Raw genomic sequence first — 22931 nt, forward strand, 5'->3', positions numbered from 1 at the left:
AAACTTTGTGATCCTTCTTCCAACTGAAAATATGTTTTCTGGCATAGGAATCGACGAAAAGGTTTGCCCAGTAATTCTTGCTCAGAACTGTGAGCAAGTTTCCAGCCAGCAGACGTTTTGGCGGACAGCGGCGCCTCTGCAAGGCATCGTCATTTTGCATCCCAAAAGAATGTTTGTTGTTGTTGTTTGGGGTGTGCCTCCAATTTGGAGCTTTTACACATCTACCAAGTCGGTCGGGGTGGTGCCGCCCTGACCGAGCCTTGTTGCATGACCCGTGGATACAAGGACAAATATTTTCAAAGCAGTCCATTTGGGATGGATTCAGTGCCCTGATAATGAAATGAGCTAGGGGAAGAAGAATTTTCAAAAAAATGTTTTCAACCTATACCACTGGCCAGTGATATGAGATGGGAAAAGTGATTTATTTATAAAATCTGCTGTTGTTTGTTTGTTTTTCTTTTGCCATTATTGTTAACATTGTTTTGATTTGTTATAAATAGCTTATAAAGACGTTTTTTTCTGAAACAGTTCCCTGGACGGCATTAAAACTGTAAATATTACAAAAACAATTAAACTCTAATAGTAAAATGTGAAAATGTGTTAACTTATTGAGAACGTTAAAGCTGCATTGCGCAGGATTTTGAGTTTCTAATCGCTACTGCCACCTGCGGCCGACAAAAGAAATTGCACCATCCTTTCTTCGGCGGCCCGTCGTGATTTATTTTTTATTTTTTGCCTTCCTTGGAGCAAGTGTGGGTGTCTGGGGCATGCTGGACGGCGATCTCATCTGAGCAGATGTAGACTCCATTACGGTGGAATAATGACGAGAACGCTAAATAATCTCAATAAATTGTCACCTCCTTTTGTCTCTAAAAAGCTGGAATGTGTGAACTTAAATTACGTTTACAATCATAGCCACCGCCTGCTATTATGTTGTTTCCATGCAAGCACCTGGTGACAAATTGCCCCCCAAAAGGTCATCTCAGTCTCCAAATATTAGGATAGCCGCAAAAAATAAATCACAAATAGAGGAATAAATATTCTTCTTTACATTATAACAAGCCAAGTACCTCCAAAGAAATATTGTGTTCTGCTGATCGGCTGCGTTGGGATTCGCATGTACGTTGTGTGTTTGTGAAGTGCTCGACTGGCTTGTTTACAATGCGATGCTGCTACTTGGCAGCAAAGGTTGTGAGCTAAGCTTTGCGTCAATGTTTTGTTTTGCCACCTGAGTCATTTGTTTAATTCTCTAAATGCTTCTGTCTACATCTGCACTAGGAAGCAGTTTGCTGTAATGAGAACATTTCTACGTGCAAACATTCCAGAAAGGCCGAATCAACGCCTCTCTGGCCTTATAAAGCATCAGTTTGTGCTCACAGATGTTTTCTGCTATATTGCATGCGATGAGTGCATAGGATATTATAGGCCCAGGACTCTAATAAGTATGTTCAACTTTTTACGGGTTTAATTAAATCGAACCTTTGAAAGTTATGTTAGTGAGATTTGCACGTGTTTGATTGGCCTGTAGATTGTTTCCTTGCTGTCTCAGTACAGATGATACATTCCAAAAAAAAAAAAAAAAAAAAAAAACACCATCCATGCATTTTCTATACCGCTTATCCTGCTCGGGATCAGGGCGGCAACTTGAAATGTTTGCCATTTAGCTGGAGGGTGAATGTGAGGAACATGAAGTGGTTACTGCACAGCATCTGCATGACAGTCCGTTGATTTGAATTCGTAGAACAAATCCACACGTGATCATTCAGTGCAGGTAATGTCTCAACTAGTTGGACTATGACTAAAGAGAAAAGTGTCCATGGTTGTTGAGGCCAGCCACACCCTTGACGAGCAGCTGATAGAAAACACGAGTGAGGAACTGGGAGTATTCATAAAAACGCACATGTACGCTGTGGTCGTCACGACTTGGAGGGGAACGAGAATTAACGATCAGACAAGCACCGTGCCTCGAGTATGCTAATGTGTTAAGACCTGTCCCAGATATTGTTTGGTACAAAATGTGCTTTCATCAATCTTCACGTCTGATTTTGATTTATTGCAGCAGATAAAAAGCCGGCAAGTTCAAAAATCCTGAAAAAAGTCTTTTTGGACGTTGGCATGCACATTTTGTGTCCCAATGTGATCACCAGGTCGTTGACATATTTGTGTTGCATTGACGCAAAAGCACGAGCCGTGCCGGCCTTTGCCAAAATCAAAAGTTCCTTTTTCGCTGTTGCAGCACGTGTAGCACACATTGTCCGTTTGGAGGAGGGCAAACTGACGACGAAAAGTCTTTCACCTTTACAGTGAATCCTCCTTTCAAATTATGAAAGGCAAAATGTTCTTGGAGGCTGAGAAATGTTTTCATTCTTTGGCAGTGGCACAATTCCGTGTTTGACGTTCAAATGAAGTTTAGTACCATGAACTAATTTTGCAATTTGATGCTTCGCTCAATATTCCTTCTTGAGGTGTTTTTCTTTTAGAAATGTGCCATTCCCTTTTTTCCCCAGAACAGTCCGTTTGATGCACACCACCTACAAGCACAAATAGCCCAACCAAATCTTCAACGTGACCTCCGCAATTGCCGTCATAACATCTTGCAAGTTTCTTGAATAAGCGCGCATTCCAAATGCAATTTCTTCCCAAATTCAGTTGACGCTTCAATATCATATTTGATAGATCCTTGGTCTTGAGCCAGGTGGTCAGAGGACTTAAGGAAATCTGGCATTGAGAAAGTGAGTCATCTCCTCGCTTGTGTCGTCATCACATGCAGGGAAAAGATCCCCGTTTGGTCGCCTGGACGCCGCGCAAAACATGTCAACAGATGACGACTGCAGACTGCCGTGTCGGCTTTCTGAATCTTCTTGCAGCAACACAGCTGGGGCTGTTTTTTTTTTTGTTTGTTTTTTTTTTAAGCCTTCTTTACTTTTCACTTTGAGAAGCTCATCTTATCTCTTTTGCATCTTTGATGGCATATCAATGACACTTCATCTCCTCAAAGGTCCTTGAAGGCACCATGGCCAGGAATGCAGCTGACGCCTCCTCAGTCTCAAACCTTTCGGGGTTGATCACGCATTTCCAGCCGAGGTTTAAATTGTGTCTCGCAGGGAAGATCAGTCTTCAATTTGAGCTGATTGACTGTCTCTGGGCGGAAAATACAAATGTGGACAGTCGACTGGGAGTTGTACTCTAGCTTATTTGCAGTTGTGAACCGTCCTGTTGTTTTCATCCAAGCTCAGCTGTCAGATGACAGAATGAGAAAACATGCAACCTGCTTTTAGGTTTGCACCTGTCATCAACTTGAAGGATTTAAACAGATGCACTTCGATGTCGCTGTAATGCAGCTAAGAGCTCATGCGGCTGCTTTGTGGCAAATCACATATTTTTTTTCTGCTTGTGTTCTTTAACATGATGACAGATTGAAATCTTCAACCTTGAAAAAATTTTAGTTTTACACGCTGAAAATAGTTTTTGGTTCTTGTTGCCAAATTTCCTTAAAGGGACGCTTAAACACCCATAAAGACTCTGTAATGATTTTTTTTTGTTGTTTTGAGATTTACGACAAATTGGCACACCTCCTCTTGGATCTCAGCTTGTTGTTTTTTTTCCAGTTGAGATCCCAGCCTTGAGGCAAGCGAGGTATCATTGCTCGCTTTGTCAGTTGTGTGGTCTAAAATGGCGACCGATTGGAACCAAAAAGCCAAATGGGGGGGGGGGGGGTACTCATGGATGGTGACCAAAAAAGGTGCCAAGCATGGCGCTTGAATTTGTAGATGAGAAGATCATCATCTGTTTCTGTTGATTTTTTTTTTTTTTTTTTTTATTAAAAAAAATGTTGAATCTTTTTGATGGTGATCATGACAAACTCTCTTGTGCGTTCTCTTGCAGCTGAAGCAGCCCGAAAAAGCGGCGGCTGCAGCTCATACGTACTTCCAAGCCAATCCAGAACGTGTGGAGATGAGTCAGAACCTGGAGCAGTCCAAAGATCAACAGGGGGTCAAAGATCACTTTGTCGACCGGGAAGCTCGGCCTCACCAGGTAAGGGAGGAGATATTTCCATTTTTCAATCATCATTCGTCGGGGCCTCGATTCAAGTCACTATTTGTCAGAACCAAAGAGCCCTTTATTTCAAGTACGGTGGTGCCCCGAATATTTGCAGCGCAGCACTTGCAAATTTGCAGATTCATCGAAACGTGGATGTTTGGGCATGTACAGTTCCAAGACTGCTTTGACGCCATTTCGTGGCATCTTGCTGCTAAATAAGGAAATGTTGAATTCAGTTGAGGAGCTTCATTAAGACAAAAGTAGTCCTTTGCCGTCATCTTGTGGCATCTTTAGGCAATTAAAAAAAGCTTGGGGGTGGGGGGGGGGGGGGGGTCAATTACTCACAGGTTCCCACGAGTGGCAGCAGAGCACTCTCGTCTTGGGCAAATTGTTAACTGTGTCTGTATCAAAAGTTTGCTCCAAGATGGCCGATGTTGCTGACTTCTGATCTTTTCGTACTCAAAAAATATTTAGACGTAAACGCCAGGCGGCCAACATTTGTCACGACTAAACCAAATCCACTTCTGCTGTTGCAGCGCAGCCTGCAATCTTTCTCCCCTTCATTTCTTCTTCCCTACAATTGATCTCCAAGTGTCCGAGAAGCAAAGGAGACCCGAGTTCTCATCCATTCTTCCCGTTTGTTGACGCGCCTCGTTCAATGCCCCAAAAAAAATATTCTCCAGTGCAAAATTTCAAATGAGGCAAGCAAGCCAAGTCAATCCTGTGCAGCGGAAAAGCGCTTCCATCAACGCATTTTGGCCAATTTCTCTTCCGGCAGCACTTCACAAGCTGTCATCATGATTCCTGATCGTTGTTTTTCTTTTCGGTGACTGACATACAGCACGGGGAAAAGTAGAAGCGGTCCAAAGTGCCCTTTTATGACCGCTAACTCCTTTCACGCCATTTGTGATTTTTGTTGCACACATCGGAATCGTTTGTGTGCTGCTCCACTGCCAATCTTCCCTCCCCTCTCTCCTTTTTTTTTTTTTTTTTTTTTGCCTCGTCTCAAATGTTCTATCACTGCATCAAGCTGCTCTGAGTTACTCCCACGCCGCATGGATCAAATCCAACCACAGCTGTACAAAACAGATATTCTCCGGGCTGTGACACTGATAGCACATTATTATGATTTCAAATGCGGTACTTATTTCTGTCGACTCTGACTTCTATTGTCATGCGTACAAAAAGGACTTGAATTGTTCTTTTTTTTTTGTTGTTGTTTTTTATGAATCAGTTGCAGGTTGCCTTTCTTGTCATTTTTTTTACCCTGACAGAGGACAACCCAGTGTGTATTTGAAAATATGTCGAGCATCAAATTTGACTCTTTTCCTCCATTGCAGCACTCTTTCAATGCGGCAATGTTCTTATACGACCAAGGCGACTACGTGGCGGCCAGCCATCGCTTGGAAGAAGCGCTGGTGGAGTACTACAAAGCCGACGTGGAGTGCCGGGCTTTGTGTCAGGGGCCGCAACGCTTTGAAGACCACGATCACCTGACTTACCGTTACAGCCTCTATGAAGTCATTTCAGGTGATGAGCGACTCACTTATTTCAAACTTTTCAAACACAAACTGGATGGAAAGAGAATATTTTTGCTTTTCTCGTGTGTGTGTGTGTGTGTGTGTGTGTGCGTGTAGGTGTGTGTGCATGCGTGTGTGGTGCATTTCACCATTCCAAACATGCAGATGAGCTTTCTATTTTGGAAAAAAAAAAATCATTGTGAATGCCGTATGACACAACAATGAAAGTAGTTCATGTAAATGAATCATCTATTTTCCCGATTAATTTGAACACAATTTGGCGCAGAAGGCAAGTTAACCTTCACTTGAATTAAAATTGCTCTGATTTCAAAATATTTTCATTTCATTGCTGTTCTTTGTGAATTTTGCAACACTTAAATATGTTCGCATTTTAGCATCATTTCGTTCAAAGCAAGTTTTGACCACCGTTTTTTTTTTTTGGGGGGGGGAATAACATTACAATTACATTTCTATTTTGCTCTGATCAACACTGATCCCTGTTTGAAAGGGTCCACGCAAAAAACAGACACGCGGACAAGGCAGACATTAAATTTCATCCCTTCCCACTTTTGAGCATTTTGGAGCATCTTTTTGTTGAAATTGTAAATTTTCAAATCTGCGGTCTTCACCCACGTTGCAGATGTCCAATGTATTTTCCTTTTATAACCTAGTGCATGTTTCAAGGTTGATAGCCGAAGATGTACTTTCCAAATCTGTGCCTCAGACGAGTCCTCGAACATGAAATCAACGAGAGTTGAGTTGGAGCTTGAAGCATTTTTTTTAAAAATTTTTTTTATCAACCTATCGTGACTGTTCTGTCTGGCCGTGAGCCCGAGCGAGGCTTTGTTGTGCTGAAAGAGCCCGGGGAGGCTCAGACAAGGCCAAACAGCGCTCTTTGTGCTCACTAGGTGATCAAATCTGCCTGGCAGTGGCTTGGCTCGGGATGTCATTTGGCGGCGAGTCAAAGGCTGAAAGACAGTAACGCGATCTCACTGCATTTTATTTGCATCATGAAAATAATCATTTTAAAGTGTCCCGTTGAATCATATTGAAGTTGAAAATATGCACTGAAAGAGCACAACAATACTTGCCCATCCCATTGATTCCATTTCGGGAGCCGTAGCCACAATTGTGCTTTTGCAAAGATAATAACATTTAATTGGGCTGAATTGTTTCTTAATTCTTAATGTAGACTCATACTCCCTCATACATAAGTGTTCCTAATAATTTGATTACCCTTGCGCGTCAACATAGCAACCTTTCAGTGTGTTACGTGCAGTTCTCCATTTCCACAATTGTAGACGTGAAATCAACCAAGTGCCGCATTATTTTCTTTGGAAAAGCAGAATTCTTTCTTATGAGTGCGTCCATGTTTGATTCTCTCCTTTTTCGTTAAAGCGCTCGCTTGGCGCGTTCAATGCAGCTGCATTTCGAGATTGATTAGAACGAATTCAAAAGTTGCTTCGTGTTGTTTGTTTTGAGAGCAATCAGTGGAAAAGGCGGCGGCTTGTGTGCAGCCGCTGACAAGTGTTCCTTGTTTTGAATATGCGAGGCCCAAAAAGAGCTAATTAGTGTCGGGTGGCCTTTGTTTGACTTTGACAAGGAAGATTATTTTCAATTGCACTCTTGGAGGTCAATTTTGCTTGCAATGTTTATTTTATTGCGTGACTTTGGCATGTAATCTGCTCTCAAAATGTTTTTAAGAAAGAGAGAAAACAAATGGTCCCCCCCCCCCCTCTGGTTCGACGTAGTGATTTTGTTCCCCACCGCTCCATGTTTGAGGACACAATTTCTTTCCACTTTAGATGTGCTCCTGAGACTGAACAGATCACAACAAGAGTGAGAAAATGAAGGCTGCTGCTGCACTTGAGTGATCTCGGTGATCACAACATTCACGTCGGGCAGCCATGGGCCGCCGCGCTGATTTCGATTTGCAATCTTCCCCAACAGGCAACTTTGTCATCACCACAATGATGCAAAAAGAACACAAAGTGTATTTTTTCCGCGTCCTGCGTGATTACCTGCAGGCAATGACGTCATGTGTGATGATTGACATCTTTTACCTCCACACACCTGAGCATCCGACCTAATTAAGAGTCCGAGGCGAATGATGGCGTCAGAATCGAAATCGTGATTACAATTTTTCCCTTATAACAGTCAATTTTGGTGAATACTGTTGTTGAAAATTTTGATTCTGATGGTGCTGTGGTGCAAACTGACTTGGATTGTGCTATATTGGCTGCCTTCTTAAGCTTTATAATAAAATGTCGTTCCTCAATGAAAACTCGACCCGCAAATGAAATCTGCTCATTTATTTTCATGCAAACTGAAGCCGCTCTCAGCTGACTTTGGACGAGAGGCCGGGTACACCCTGGTCGTCTCGCAAGTCCTTTACAGCCACAAATAATCGACCAAATATAACATCATTCAATTCAGTAACTTGAAACAAGATGGCCGACATTTTGATGCAGCACGTGTGCTGTGAACGTGTGCCTGTGGAAGTGCAAAAACAAGCAAATTAATTAACATGACGGATAAAGCAGCTTTCGTCCAAGTTGTTTCATTGACATGCTCGTATCTGTTTTGCATATTTTATCTTCACCTCCCACTCGTCAAACATATCGGATGTCTCCCGGCCAATTTCGCCGAGGGCGATGACTCCGTGTGTGTGTGTCAGAGCATCAAGCTCAGTTTTCCATCGTGAAATGTAAACAAGCAATTCATCAGTTGGGGCCTGCGTGTTGCACGAGATTTGCTGACATCACACAGATGATCTCAGGCGGTGCTAACGGCTGCGGGGAAAACTGAATTAACCGCAGACCACCCGGCAGTGTCACTTGCAATTGTGATGAAAACGCAACAGCGTCCAAATATCTGTTGACATTTTTTTAGACTAGTGGCCGAATGCATCACACTTGAGATGGTCAGCAATTTGTCAACACGACACGCAAACATGTGTTGTGTGCTGACCGAACGTTCACATGATGAGCCTTAAATGGCTGTCCGAGCCCTCAACGCGTGTGATGTCATTTGCAATCGGCCGCAAGTGGCAGAATGCGTCTTAAGAGGTGTTTGGAAAAAGAGCAACGTTTCAATGCTGCAAATTGCAAAATTAGTCAAGTATCCCTTAACTGTTCAAGTCTTGAATTTCCGGATTCCAAACTCGCTCTGGGCCATCTTGTGTGGAATTTACACGTTCTTTCCGTGTTTATTTTCATTTTCTTCCACGTTACAAAAACATTGATGTTCACTCAAAATTGCACAGTTGTGATTGGTTGCTTGTTTTAATTGACCAGTTCGAGATGCCTCAACGTGGACTCGCCTGTGACATTAAAGAGGTTGAGCGCTTTAAAAAATGAACGGATGGTTTCTCTTGACAAAGTATAGCAAAACCCTTTGCCCCTTTGAGCGGGAAATAAATAATTGTGTTCAACTGCCCCCAAAAAACTAGGGGGTCTCTTTGAAGTCATGTTAAACGCATTCCATTTTTTTTTTTCATCATAGATCACTTCACTCAGGTGCTGCACTGTGAGCACGAGTGCGTCCGAGATCTCGCCACCCGCCCGGGCCGCCTTTCGCCCATGGAGAACTACTTGCCGCTGCACTACGAATACCTCCAGTTCGCCTACTTCCAGAGTGAGTCCTTTCAGTTTGTCGGGACTATCAGAGAGAATATTTTGTAGTTGCGGCACACCTGACGTGAGCGTGATAATTAGTCTGACCTTATCAAAATTTAATCCACCCAAAGATGCATTCAGGAGTTTGTTTGATCCTCCCACAGGAGGAATGAACTGCGTCATGTGTGACGGGACTGGCTGTCCGGGACATAACTTGTTTTGCTCACTTCAATTTCGGTTACATGTCGTCAATGTGGCTTTCCAAAAAAAATCAACCAATTTTCGGCATTTTCCTCCTTCAAAACCAAGCAGAAGCAAAAAGTTCCAAAACTTGGAGAAAGTCACCCAAATAAAATGCGTAATATGTTTCAAAATGCTCGTAAAGTCATTAAATAATCTACAAAACCGTCACTGAACTTAAATAAAAGGTGTTAGCTTGAAACAATATTTAACGTTTGTCCGTGAAAATGTAAACAAAATTCTACATAACACTCAAAGCTTGTCTCCAACATGAGACTTTAAGAATGCGCTCGTCACGGGCATCCAAGACTTTCTGGGTGGCCCCGAGCATTTCGGGTGGCCTCCCTTGTGATTTAATTCAATTTAATTTTGTGTTTTTCGATCATGTGATGCATTTGTTACACAAGAAGGCACACCGCGTCTAATGACATTATATGATGTACTTGGCGTGACTTTTGGCTTTTTAATTAGCTTCTTAAGCTCTAACCTGTTCAACGAGAAACAAAACAGCAAAACATAATTATGTTCTTAATGACTGATATTCAGACATCAAGGGCCCAATTTTCATACCCAGGGCAATTCGAACACAAATTGTACATGGGTGAAGTTTTCTTTCCTTTTGGTCTTTTCTTTTTGACCGTTGACGACATACTTGGAGCTGTTTGCAACATTTTTATTACCGTATTTCCTTTTTTACCTTATTCATCTAAATATTCAACGTGCCTCACTTCCGTAGCAAATGAGCACGTGTAAAAGACAATTTATAATATGCTTCAGTGAACTTCCTCACCCCTTCCAATAAAACTGCGGTAAACTTTTGGACTTGTACAGCAACTGATTGGAAGGGAAATTATGTCACAGATTCAAGATTAGAGTAAAAAAAATCATTGCAGCTGCATTCAATGTTGAAATGAAATAAGAAAGCGAAAACCAAAGTTCAAAGCCAAGGCCGAATTATTCCTTTTCTGTTACACAAGTCATAAAGTCACTCAAGCCGCGTCCGTCGTCATTCGGCAGCCTCTCATCGTCTTTAACATTCACTACCAGCATCGGTAGAATGAATGGACTTTTTGACGTATATACCCGTCAATGGGAGTGAATGAGATAAGTTAGTATCCCCCGCGTGTTACGGAAGCGAGAAGGCAGCAGATGCACCGTGTCAGCGCAAACCAGACAGGAAGCCTCTGGTTAACCTTGCGGCTTTACGAGCTTGGAAAGAATGCGACGGGCAGAAGGTGCTCGTCTTCGAGGCCTAACGTCAGCGTGGCTTGACAATGAGGTCAAGTGTTCTTTAGTCACTCTCTCGAGCCACGTGATTGCACTGATGGCTTGGAAATGTCCGTCAGCTGTTGGATTTCCTCACATTCCCTCCACAGGGACATAAAAAAAAAAATTCTAGTAATAATAAAGAACACGCATCGTTCCAGAACTATGAAAACCCCTCACCGCGTTCTTCCTGTTTCTGTTTCTGCAGTGGGAAGAATGGAGAAGGCGTTGCAGTGTGCGCTCACCTACCTTTTATTCCACGAAGGAGACGAGTTCATGACAGAAAATGTCGACTTCTACAGAGGGCTCCTGGGACACAGCGGTACGCCACGAGAGGTCAGATTCTGTTGTGTCAAACTTTGATGGATACGACAACGAAACGCGAGACTGCAACTGTTTGTCTCGATCGTCACAAGCAAAACAACTAATTGGATTGTACTCAGTGGCAGTTTTTTTTTTTAGGGGGGGGGATTACTGGTCACCTATTTAGCAGGAAAACGATTTCTCAAAATGCCTGCTTTTCTTATTAAAGCCCACTTTTTATTCCCGACAATGTATTATCTAAAAAACTGATTAATGAAGTCATGATTGATAAATTTTAGCAGCTAACGTTTAAGTGTAGCAATGTCGATCAGCGCAAGTTCTTAGATCCTTTTTCCAGGTCGAGTCGCTCATTTCGGAATACATGTTACTAGGCAAAATTCCACCGGGCTTTTTTTTCTCTATGACAGACGAGGGGCCAGCAGGAACAGGAAGTAATACAGACGCACACTCGGGAAATTGCTCCCCCCCAAAATCATTTTAACTACTGCCAGACATGCTGAGTCATTTTGCTATTACATCACTTCTTTCTATGAAATCTAAATTGCATTGGTATTTAGAAGTGTGCCATCTGCTGGGGGTGGAGGGGGGGCCGGGGGGGCTCAGTGCCCTTCCCTTTTGCCCAAATGGCAATTTTCCGTTTACCGGGACCACAATGGAGCCAAACCCTCACAGGAGAAATGTCCATTTGAGGAAGAAGGAAACGATGACAGGAGTCAGGAGTGTATTTGCTGTGCTGTATTTCCTTTTTATTTATTTTTTTCACTTGTACTCTTGATTCTTTATTAGTTCACCACTTTTTTTATGTCAATCTATTTCGGACAACATATTTCTTTCTCTGAGCAGAAACTCAGCCGTTTCCTTGCCGTGGCTGTTCAGTAATCAAAGGTGAAAAATTTCGCTCGCTCCTGTTAGTTACGATGACTCAGCACTGATGATTTGTCGCTTCCTCAAATTAATGAGCAACGTTGGCAAGTCAAACTTGACCTCCTTTAAGTTGAAGTCACCTTATTTTCCTAGGAAGCCGGCTTCTCATTGGTGGGTGTGAATTAGCTCAGTTGTATGTATGCATCTCAAAATGTAGCTTTTTTGTTTGCTTTTTTATTTTTTTTATCCTTCAAAGTCTTTCCAGGCCTAAAAGTTGACAGTGAAATCCAGAGGTCCCCTCTCAAGCCTCCGAGAGGTCACTTTCAAGGCTGGAGATGTTGGTGCCAGGCCCAAGTTGCCTCCCCTGTCAAATAAATAATGTTGCTTTTCAGCCTTTTGCCAGGCATGGGGGGGGGAAGTTAAAGAGGCAACCCGCAGCCGGCTCTGGCACAATTTAGAAGTTGTTTCTGGCAACATTTCAAATAGCTTCAAAGGAAAAAAAAGCTACTGGTTGCTTCTGTTTCGCGGTAATTGCCGTGGTGGCTTGATTCAATTTGAGGAGGTTCTCCTCCAGGAGAAAATGTCAGCCATAATGTGTGTGTGTGTGTGTGTGTGTGTGTGTGTGCGTGTTATATCAGTCCAAATAATATAATAATATAGTTTGCAAGGTTGTCTGTGGTCAGCATGGTCAAATGCACTTGACTTTTTCTTTAATTGTTGGCGCCTGTTTGACGCAGCTCTCATTGGAAAAGGGGCACGGGGGTCGGTGTGGAACTAAATTCTAAACTCACGTTTTATACACACGACGGCATTCGACAAAGGTGGCAGCTGCCACCGCTTGCCACCCTGTAAAGCCGCCAATTCAAAGGTTCGAGTCCACTTATATGGAGGGAGGCGGAGAGGGCGGGGGGGTATTTAAGGCCTCTGGGCCACAAATGGACATTCAAAAAGCATTGTTTCCATCTGTCCATGCAATCCGAATCATCGTGCAAAAAGTTGTGAACCATGAAACAAAAAGGCATGTGTGCATTCAAGTTTCAAGAGTGAACATTTTTACCCAAAAGCTGACATTTGTTCATGAGAACTTCAGTGTCATCCGTCTTTTGTGTCCGCAGGAGGCCGCAAGATACGTGAGGAGGCACAAACAAGAGCTAGAGCTTCTTCTGATTGGAAGTCAAGTCATGGGTGTGAACTACACTGAAGGGGTACGTGTGTGTCCGTGTGCGTACGCGCATGCAGTGCTTCAGCTTCATGCTCAGACTTCAAAGCCAACCTTAAGTTGTCCCTTTAAATCTATTTGGCTGCTCGGAGTTGCCTTAAAACGTAACTGAGCACTCTTTTTTAAATTATTGTTATATTATATTTTTTATATATAGATTATCTATTTTTTTTGTACTCGTTGACCTCTGCTGAGTGTTAATTTGCAAGCCGTGCACTTCTCCACCAGAGCTGACTCAAAGCAGGGTCGCAGGCTTGCGCCCCAGTCTACAAGCAAACTTCGACTTTATTTTATTTTTTAAGAGAAAGGCGACACCTTCTGGCCATATTAAGTTTGCTGACGTTTCTTTTTGCCCATTTCACGTTCATAAACACTGACTTGTCATTGCAGAATTACTGGACCAGCTCTCGTGGCAGGGACGACCCCACCAGGTATTTGCTATTTATGCTCTCATGGGGTCACAACATTAGGTACACCTGTGTAATTTCAATCATGCCCCAAAACTTCAATTTGGATGAATTATGGTGACAAGTATTCATGGAGCAAATTCTTTATTGATTGATGATGTAGTGGTTGCTTTTCATTGGTGCACTGCATTATACAGTATGAAGGCGCATTATTACAAAAGAAAAAAGCATGACATTGTGACACAAAGGTTGTGAAATTTTAGTTATGCTAAATGATGAGTTTTTAACAATATCGTAAAAGGCCTATCCATTTTCAGAAACTACACTTCCTGTTCATTTTAGCTCTCATATTTTCTTTCAATACAGTAATTTTATCATAATTTCATAATTTTACCATTTTATGAAACGTCGTATTTATCCAAATAATTGCTCCATTTTTATCCTGTCAATTTTTTCACATGACAGCTGCATTTTTTTCCATAATTATTGTCATAATAGTTCAACATTTTTCTTGTACATTCATTCTTATAAAAATTTTACTTTTTTCATGTAAAGTAACTTCTTTATTCTTGTCATAAAAGTTCCAATATTTATCAAATTTGGCCTTTTTTTCTTTACAACCATTTCTCTAATATTGTGACTTTAGTCTAGTAAAATTCCGAAAAGCTGTGTTGATTTTTTTGACGGAGTTCCATTCTTGCTATGGTTTAACTTTCTTCTCATGGTGTTTTTTTTTGTTGTTGTTTTTCGTTTTATTTGTGCAGTTCTTGCAACCACAACATAAAACAAACACATGCGCTGTGTTTATTATTCTGGGCTGTTATCATGTTCAGAGCTTCTGCAACCTCACTGACCGCGTCACACAATTAGTGATCCAAATGTTCTACTAGCTCCAATAATATTGTACAAGCGTACTTAATGAAATGCACGTTTTGTGACTGTGAATTTGTTGATCAGCCTTAAAAACGACGAGGAGTGGTTCAGCAATATCTGCATGTTTCTTTTTTTTCTGCAGTGTCCCATCTGGCAAAGACGGCGAGTTGCAGGACGTTCCCGGCGCAAATGCGAACAACGTCCGTGAGGCTTCATCGCAGCATCTCAAAGAAGGTCACATTTCTCCCTTGACGTCTTTTCCAGCCTGTACTGACGAGCTTTTGACAAAAGCCGCTCGGTGTTCTGTGCAGGTGGCCCGTTGTTGCACGAAGGTATCAAGCTGGTGTACAACTCGGCGGACATGAACGGGACGCAACGGGTGCTCCTCGATCAAGTTATAACTGAGGACGAATGTGCAGAGCTTAAACAGCTGGCACGAGTAAGGACGCAACAACGGGGGCGGAGCTACCTGGTTGCACCCTCCCCTATTTGGTCGGTCCGTCCGCGACATGACCATCCTTCCGTTGAAACGCTGCTCTCTCTTTTAGAAAGTCACCTATGCTGGAGACGGCTACAACGGAAGAGCGTCTCCTCACACACCCAATGAAAAGTTTGAAGGCGCCACCGTGCTCAAAGCTCTGCAGGTAGACAAATGGCGCGCTACGCGTGAACCATTTTGGACATTTTCCAGTTGAACTTGAACCTTGTGGAGAGCTCACAAATCTTTTTTCTAGTATGGTAACGAGGGCAGAGTGTCCATAAAAAGCGCTCGCCTCTTCTACGACGCCAGCGAGCGAGTCAAAGACATCGTCAAGTCCTACTTCATGATCAACTCCACTCTGCACTTTTCCTACACTCATTTGGTGTGTCGCTCGGCCATCACAGGTCAGTTGTTGTCTGAAGTATGATGCGTTTGAACTTGCGAGATGGATGTCGAAACAAGCGAATTCCTGTCCACGCGCCACAAAGATGATCACGGGCAGAGATAAACTATGAACATTTGTTGTAGGCGCCGTGGCTTGGAGTGGTGCACCACACCGAGAAGTGGAGCTAAAAAAAAATACTCCGAGAGTAAAGTCATTGAATTGCGAGGAAAAAATTGTGATAATTTATGAGAGTTACAGTATAAAACGAAAATAAATCAAAATGACAAGAATCTTTTTTACGAGCTGATTTTAAGTCAAAAATGCAATATGGAAAGACCGTGACTTGTATTTTAATAACAAAGGGTTTGAACTTGAGATAAGTTCTGATTTTGAATCTCAGCTGCGGACTTACTGTGTGAGGTTTGCATTGTCTCCGCTTTTCATTCTTCACGTTCATTGGAGACTTTAAATTGTCAATATGTATGGAGTGCGACTCAAAGAGATGAAACGTTGAGGGCACAATACCAGCACTTTACTTTTGATCCAAAGAACAAAAATAAACTTTCAATCAAATATTTAGGAGAGTTTCAATTTAAGCTGGCACACCTCCCAGTTATATATATATATATTTTTTTATTTTTAAGCAGGGGAAAAACTTAGAATGGGTCTGCGTTTTTGCATCTGACTACTCATGCAACATTGCAAAAAGAGCTTGTAGAAAATGCATTTTCGTCGCATCACGGTAGCCATGAAATGTTTTTTTTTGTGTGTGTATGTGTGTGTGATGTTGACAGGTCAGCAGGAGCAACGACATGACCTGAGCCATCCCATCCATGCCGATAACTGTCTGCTGGACTCCGAGGCCAAAGAATGCTGGAAGGAGGGCCCCGCGTTCATGCACCGTGACTACAGGTTAGTGTTGTCAGCAGAGCAAAAATTCTCAATGTGATACGAAATCTGCATCGGTACTAAAACAAGACTAATACAAAACATAAGGAAAAGCAGCAGAATAAAAGCTGACTAATAACAGCTTCAAATGTGTACATTTTTGTTATTTCAAAATATTTTTTTTCAAGCACCACAGAACATATCGTTTTGTTTTGTTTTTCATGTAAGATATATGTAAAATTCAATATACGTTATACATTATACATGTGCTGTATGCTGTATTCAGTAGTATTGTTTTTTAAACCAAGGCACCACTGCACCTTTTTAATACTGGTACCTGGTGCGACAAATGTACTCAATGCCTGCATTTGTGCAAGTGGGCATGTGAGTGAGTGAGTGATCAAAGTACTCCATCTCCAGTATAATACTGAACAACATCGCACTTGTTCACACTCACCTTTGGTGTTGTCGGCATCTTCTTTTCAGTGCACTGTTATACCTCAATGGAGACTTTGAAGGCGGCGAGCTCTTCTTTACGCAGCTGGACGCCAAAACAGTCACAGTAAGTTGCATCACTTCTAATATAAGACTACTTCTGTGCATGTTTGTAGCGCTTCAAGTTGCAATTTAATGAGGCGGCATGGCTCAATGCGAGCTAAATGTGGGCTTCTCCCAACCCAGATGTCATTTTACTTTATATATATATATATATATATATATATATATATATATATATATATATATATATATATATATATATACTGGGAAGAATTCACAAAGTTCTTAGAATTATTATTTTTATTATTCTTTCTGTCCCCATATATATTTTTTTTTTTTTTTATTTAACTTTGCTGCAATGTCAGCCTGAAATTTGGAGTCATCGGCCATTTGTTTTTGGTCCGCCTCCTCTGCAGGCAACGGTGAGGCCCAAGTGTGGTCGGTTGGTGGCATTCTCCTCTGGCGGGGAGAATCCGCACGGTGTGAAGGCCGTCACGACTGGCCGGAGGTGCGCCGTGGCTCTGTGGTTCACCTTGGACCCGCTCCACAGAGAAATGGTACGGCTCGGTTCAGAGAGAAAGCATGTCGTCTTGCTTTGCTTCCTAAGCGGAGTCTGGCACTGATTGTGCGCTTGTTGTTTGTGCAGGAGAGGCTTCAGGCAGACGAGGTGATCCAAAACTGGATCGCAGAGTCTGTGGATGATGGCCTCGACATTAACCCCAAAGATGAACTGTAGCCCTATACGCCACCTCATCTGTTTGTTGATGATGTTTATTTATTGTGGAACTTAGCTTTGAATCAGAAACGGATCTATTTTTCTACTATTTCAGTTGCAGGTTCGATGATATTGGGAAAGTGTGTGGGTGTGCGCGTGTGTGTGCGCACGTGTGCATGTGTGCTGGAGCGTGTTCTTGCTGTTTTTTGCGTTCTTTCATGTGTCACTGATCTGTGAAAGTCAAATGGGAGATTTTTCCTGCTTTGCGTTGTTTTTTAGGTCAACATGTTGGCTTTAATGTGGAAAAACACTCCAAGTACTTCATTACATGAAAAGTACTTGACAAGTAAAATACTTGACAATCAGGTACGTTCCAAGTCCAAAATTGTTGTTTTCTTTGTATTATTTCCATGCCAGTAATTGTTGTCCTCAAAGTAGACAGTGCACTGTTTTCTCATTTAGATTTTTGAACTAGCACTATTTTTAAAGAGATGTGTTCTGAATATTATATATATTTATAATAATCATGCACTCGGTACTTCTGTCTGGGGAAAATGTGTCTGTATTTGTTTTTCATGTTGTGTTTTTATTTATGTGTTAATGCGTCGACAGCTGCTGTCACAACTGTCGGTGTTTAATATGGGAAGCTTTTTATCATAAAAGGTCAATCTTTCCTGTTTCAAGGAATATGATATTTTTGATTTATGTTGATCTACAGCTGATACGACAAAGTCATGCACTGTAAATTCAATGGGAAAATATATCTATTGTCTTGTTGTTCTGCAACTACAAAGAGCTTTAATCCGATTGGGTGAGGTTCGACACTTTTGTTTTCACTGATATTTAAGGATAAAATGCACAAAATTGTATGTTTACGGGCCCTAATAAATTATAGATGGTTAGTGTTGATATGTCATTTTTTTTATTTGGTTTATTCTCTCACATGCAGACTCACATAGTTGTGACTGAACACATCTACAAATTGCTACAACAGATTGACGTAATCAATGTTATATCAGCAAATACAGTAAGTCATATTGTGAAAATAATGAACACACATAATGCTGAGAAGTCGCTGTGGTGAATGTGTTTTAAGAAAAATTTTAACTCATTAAAAAAAAGCATGTTCATCTTTAATCAAATCATGAAAAAATTAATGCAATTTTCCATAACAAGCCACGTAATCTTTCCTGAGAACATCACAGCAATTAAAGAAAAAAAAAATCACAATCCTATTGTAACAAAATACATATTGTACATTTTGCTCCATGAAATCAAATGGCCCTGGCTGCAACAGTAAGAGTAAAACTACATTTGCACATATCAGGAAGACAATTCAACACGCAAGTAGAAGGACTGTGTCTTGATAGTGCAACTTTTTGAAAATTACTATTAGACCAAACTAGCAGGCAAGTGTGATGCGCTAGTATTCTCCTTAACAAGGATATTGGATAAATTCTGAAACCGCTTCAATAAAGCAATTTTAAGCATTTATTCAACATCCACCTTATATGTACTTGTACACTCTTTATCCTCACGAGTACAACAACTTTGGCATATTAGTCGCAAAACTTTACACTAGATGACAAATGCGTGCTACTAGTGACATAAAATTCCGAATGTGTTTTAATTTATGTTCTAATTACCTGCTGATTTATATTACGGCATATGGTAAGCGCTTGGTCACAACTCCATCTGTTTTGAAATGCGCGATATTAATACAATTGTAGTATTGTATATCGCAGCCCACAGATATCTAAAACATGCTTAAATAGATAGTCTATCGCAGTAGTACAGTCGTAATTACAATGAGGATTTGTTTGAAAACTCCTAAATATAAAACTATGAAAAAACAATAAGAAGTCGTTTATTGCGCGCCGTTCCGAACGTCCAAAATGAAAGTTTTAGAAGCGACAAGTGAGCTGATCTGTAAACCGGAACGTCCTGGTGTCGCTGGCCGTGCACAGCAAATCGCGCATGCGCCGTGCCCGCCGCTCCTCCAGCACAAACCTGCGCGAGCGCTCCCGAGCCGCCCGTTGCTCCGCCCTCTTCTCCACCCGCTTCCGGGTCAGCCACCTGTGGGGCGACGGGCAAAGTTAAAAAAAAAAAAGACAGCCCAAAAAGAAAAAAAAGAGAACGATGATCTCACAGCTTGAAGGCGCGTTCGCACTCCTCTCGGCTGCGGAGGAGATAACTACCCTCCTCCTCCTCCTCCTCCATCCTCTTCAGCTGAACAATTTGCTTTTCTCGCTGATGCTGCTCCTGTTTCTTCTGCAGCCACAGTCGGAAGGCCTCTTCCGGTTCATTTGAGTCCTTCTGCAGCAAAATTGGGGAAAAAACACTTTTGGCTTTTGGGTTTCATTTTTGTAATTGGTAAATGAAGCATAGCACGGAGTTGCCATTCACAGAACTGGCCGCTTGTATGTGATGGATTTAAAAATGACTCACTAAAATGTTGGCACTATTTCAGCAAAATGTACATTTTGTGACATTTCACAGCGTGGTCTGCTGTGACATGTTTCTAAAATGTATGCCAGGGCTCAATCAACGCAAAGAAACGCTGTTTTAAAACGCTCCTGATCGGCGGACTGTTTGTTGTCTCCCTCTTGTGGTGATTACCTGCAAGGTCATCCTCTCCATCTCCTGAGCTCTGTGGATTCTCCTCTCCTGCTGCAGCTGCTCTCTCTTCCTCAGCAGCCAGGCCTTGAAAGCCAGTTCGTTTTCCTGTTTCTTCTGCTCCTCTTCCTCCAACTTCCTCTGCTCGGCCTGACACCGTACATTAAAAGTAATTCAATGACAGGCTTTGAATAATTCAGTCAACAAACCGCTTAGTTGTGGTGTGGCATATACAAGTCGCTTTGGCGCCATCTGCTGGCATCTCAGTGCCAATTAAATGATTTCGAGTGAGTTGAGTTTTATTCAAGTTTGTTTCTTTGTTTGTTTTGAAATGCACATTAAAAAAATATGTGTTGGCAGTGAGCTCAACTCACTTAATAGGGAGCAGCAAGTTTTGTGTACTAAAAAGAAAAAAATACATAAAAACACATTTGAAGGCGCAATAAATAGCTAGAATTATTGTAGTTTTGTAAGCGTAAAACGTCATTTGAAATTATTTCTGTTATTATTCTGCTATTTTTGTGTTTTATGAAGATAACAAAAATGTTTTTATAAATATGTGTTTTTTTTGGGGTTAGTTTTTGTTAACTTTGGACAGGTCTCGCTCCCCGTCTTTTGTGAAAGGTGGGGATGCACTCTTGTCATTACCTCTCTGGCCAACTTCTCCTTCCTCTCCTGGACTTTGTGCAGCAGCTCCTTCTGCTGAGGTGACAGCTTGAATGTGGCCTGGGAAAGCGTCCCGGTGGCCGACTGCACCCGCCTCTTGGTTCCTCTCCTCTGGCCTCCTCTGTGGCTGTGGCAGGCCGAGCTGGGCCTTCCCGGAGGTTGGGGAGCCCTCCGGCCATCGGAACAAGCCCCGGTGGGCGAACGCGGTGGGAGGATGGAAGCGCGGATCTTTCTGGAGCTCCCTGTGTGCTCTGGTGCGATTGGCGGGAGGAGGCATTGATTCTCCACCTCTTTGAGGCTGACAAGGTCAAACCTGCCATCTTTTTCCACAAGGACCCTCCCCTCTTTCGGGCCTTCGACTCTCTTGTCATCTTGACGCTCCTCTGGAGGGGACAGTTTGAGCTCCGACAGCCTCCCTGACATGTCCACCGCAGTGTCATGCGCCTCTCGGGCATCATTTTCCAAATGCAATGGAGGCGCCACCAAGGTAACCAGCGTCTCTTTAAACTGCAGTCGCCGCCTCCTGCTCAAATTGGGAGCTTCTTGATCCCGCAGCTCCTTGTTGGCTTTTTGGATCTTCTCCAGGATGTACTTCTTCTCCTCATCCGTCTGCTGGCCAACTCCCAAAGGAGGTGGCGTCGCATGAAAGGACTTATTGGGGCCGTCTCCGTCCGAGTCGTACTCAAGCGGGCCCATTGGTGAGGGCCACCTCTCTTCATCGTCCTCCTGCTCTTCGGAGTTGCTGCTTCTCTCCTTCGCTTCATGTGGTTTGTCATCCTCGGCCAGCTCTTTGTCGATGTCCGCTTCAATGTCCTCGTAGTCAGGACCCTGTGTGGTGGAAATATGCACCTCTGCAATAATTCTTCAATTGAATTCCCCCGCAGCCAGATGAAGAACAGTCCCATCAAAGGTAACGGACAGTTTGTTGTTGGAACACTCATGTGTGCGTATAAGCGTGTTCATGAATATTGCAGCACAGTGAAAGGATGTCATTACTGTTTTACAGTATGTCAGCTGATGAGTTTCACTTACTTGCTCCTCGCTCCGACTTTCCTCACTAATCAGCCAGTCCAGATCCTTCTCAAAGTCGTCCTCATACACCTCCTGGGATTTCGTGCACACCATCTCACTCATGATCTAGCATCAGGAGAAAATCAAATTCTCAACTAATATGGAATGATAGATTTTATTTAGTTATTGTTAGTATCATACGTCATCCATTTCCTAATGTGCGTCTCGTGTTCAGGATGGCAGGAAGGCTTCAGCCGGCTGATTTTGTGTGAGACACGGACACATCTCTTGCATAAAAGTCAATTTTGCCAATCACTGAATAATCATCAGGTGATGTTATTCGGTCATATAAGGTTAGAAGAATCGATTTTAGAATGCAATGAAATGAAATGTAACCAAAACAAACATATTAAGGCACAGTTTCATTGACACTGTCAGATAAATCTCATGATGGACATGTCACATGTGTCCTCAATGTTGTAGTCTTTTATGTGTCTGCAAATGCTGAGTAGCTAAAAAAGTGTCATATCAAACCAAATAATTGGCAATGGTAGGAGTATTAATATTAGTATTAATATCTGACATACTATAGCGGTTTATTAATAAAGTTGAAATGTTATTTTTTGTTAACATTTTGAATTATTTATTTACTTATTCGCTCTTTCGTTTTATACATACATATAAATATATATATATATATATATATATATATATATATATATATATATATATATATCTATATATGCGATTTACAAGCAGAGTTGCTGCTAAGAGTGTTGAAGCAAGTTGTAATTGCTTTGGTTTGTTTCAATTAATTGAACAATCGGATGTAGCGGCATGAAAAGTTCACCAGTGGGCCTTGGAAGGATTTCACGCGAAACTTAACGAATTAAAAAATTATGTCTGCTTGTCAACTTACCAATGGATCGTGCGTTCGTATTCCCGAAGAGTAAAAATGCGATGAAAGCAAACATGCAAACGTGCTGCCTGCTTTCCAACATTGAAATGAGTCACATAATCATTGAAGACAGTCCGTCTGCGGGGCGACACCTGCCTTGTGTACATAATCTCTCGCCGTCTACAACTCTAAAAGCATTAACTGCCCCGTCGCCATAGAGACTGACAACATTTACACTCGCGCATGCGCACAGGCAACAATGAAAGCCCACTCGCATAAGCTGGCGACACACACACGCGCACACAACAAGAAACGTTCCCTAATAACTTAACTTGTGAGAATGAATCATTGAATATTAATTTTGTTTGTCTGGCGTTCAAAAATACCCGCAAAACAATTTTG

General features: G+C 42.1%; 2 protein-coding genes across 2 annotated transcripts in view; one reads left to right on the forward strand and one right to left on the reverse strand.

The window, feature by feature from the left end:
* Window positions 1-18240, forward strand: part of p3h2 (prolyl 3-hydroxylase 2) — a 44625-nt gene extending 26385 nt beyond the window's left edge. Inside the window, exons 2-15 of the mRNA XM_088312311.1 lie at window positions 3886-4035; window positions 5382-5571; window positions 9066-9197; window positions 10893-11020; window positions 12988-13077; window positions 13482-13522; window positions 14514-14605; window positions 14683-14810; window positions 14920-15015; window positions 15106-15256; window positions 16032-16149; window positions 16612-16687; window positions 17040-17180; window positions 17270-18240. Coding sequence (XP_088168437.1) covers window positions 3886-4035; window positions 5382-5571; window positions 9066-9197; window positions 10893-11020; window positions 12988-13077; window positions 13482-13522; window positions 14514-14605; window positions 14683-14810; window positions 14920-15015; window positions 15106-15256; window positions 16032-16149; window positions 16612-16687; window positions 17040-17180; window positions 17270-17359 — 1623 coding nt within the window. The 3' untranslated portion in view covers window positions 17360-18240. The remainder of the gene's footprint in view (window positions 1-3885; window positions 4036-5381; window positions 5572-9065; window positions 9198-10892; window positions 11021-12987; window positions 13078-13481; window positions 13523-14513; window positions 14606-14682; window positions 14811-14919; window positions 15016-15105; window positions 15257-16031; window positions 16150-16611; window positions 16688-17039; window positions 17181-17269) is intronic.
* A 12-nt stretch (window positions 18241-18252) lies between these two features.
* ccdc181 (coiled-coil domain containing 181) lies at window positions 18253-22595 on the reverse strand. Its single transcript, XM_088312314.1, has 6 exons — window positions 22551-22595; window positions 21653-21757; window positions 20603-21448; window positions 19958-20104; window positions 19488-19654; window positions 18253-19414 (listed from the first exon to the last, which is right to left on the reverse strand). The coding sequence occupies exons 2-6, from the start codon at window positions 21752-21754 to the stop codon at window positions 19243-19245; spliced, it is 1434 nt and encodes a 477-aa protein (XP_088168440.1). The 5' UTR covers window positions 21755-21757; window positions 22551-22595; the 3' UTR covers window positions 18253-19242.
* Between the last annotated feature and the right edge of the window lie 336 nt (window positions 22596-22931).

Source organism: Idiotropiscis lumnitzeri, chromosome 13, assembly GCF_059441095.1.
Source record: "Idiotropiscis lumnitzeri isolate Australia: NSW breed Sydney's pygmy pipehorse chromosome 13, RoL_Ilum_1.0, whole genome shotgun sequence".
NCBI classification, from domain to species: Eukaryota; Metazoa; Chordata; class Actinopteri; order Syngnathiformes; family Syngnathidae; genus Idiotropiscis; species Idiotropiscis lumnitzeri.

What these genes read in the sequence shown, in the direction of transcription:
- ccdc181 (XM_088312314.1), bottom strand. Translation starts at nt 21,754, where the DNA reads ATGAGTGAGATGGTGTGCACGAAATCCCAGGAGGTGTATGAGGACGAC. An exon ending in AGGAGAAGTTGGCCAGAGAG is followed by an intron (nt 20,105 to 20,602) that starts GTAATGACAAGA and finishes GTACGGTGTCAG; the next exon opens with GCCGAGCAGAGGAAGTTGGA. An exon ending in TGCGAACGCGCCTTCAAGCT is followed by an intron (nt 19,415 to 19,487) that starts GTGAGATCATCG and finishes GTCGCCCCACAG; the next exon opens with GTGGCTGACCCGGAAGCGGG.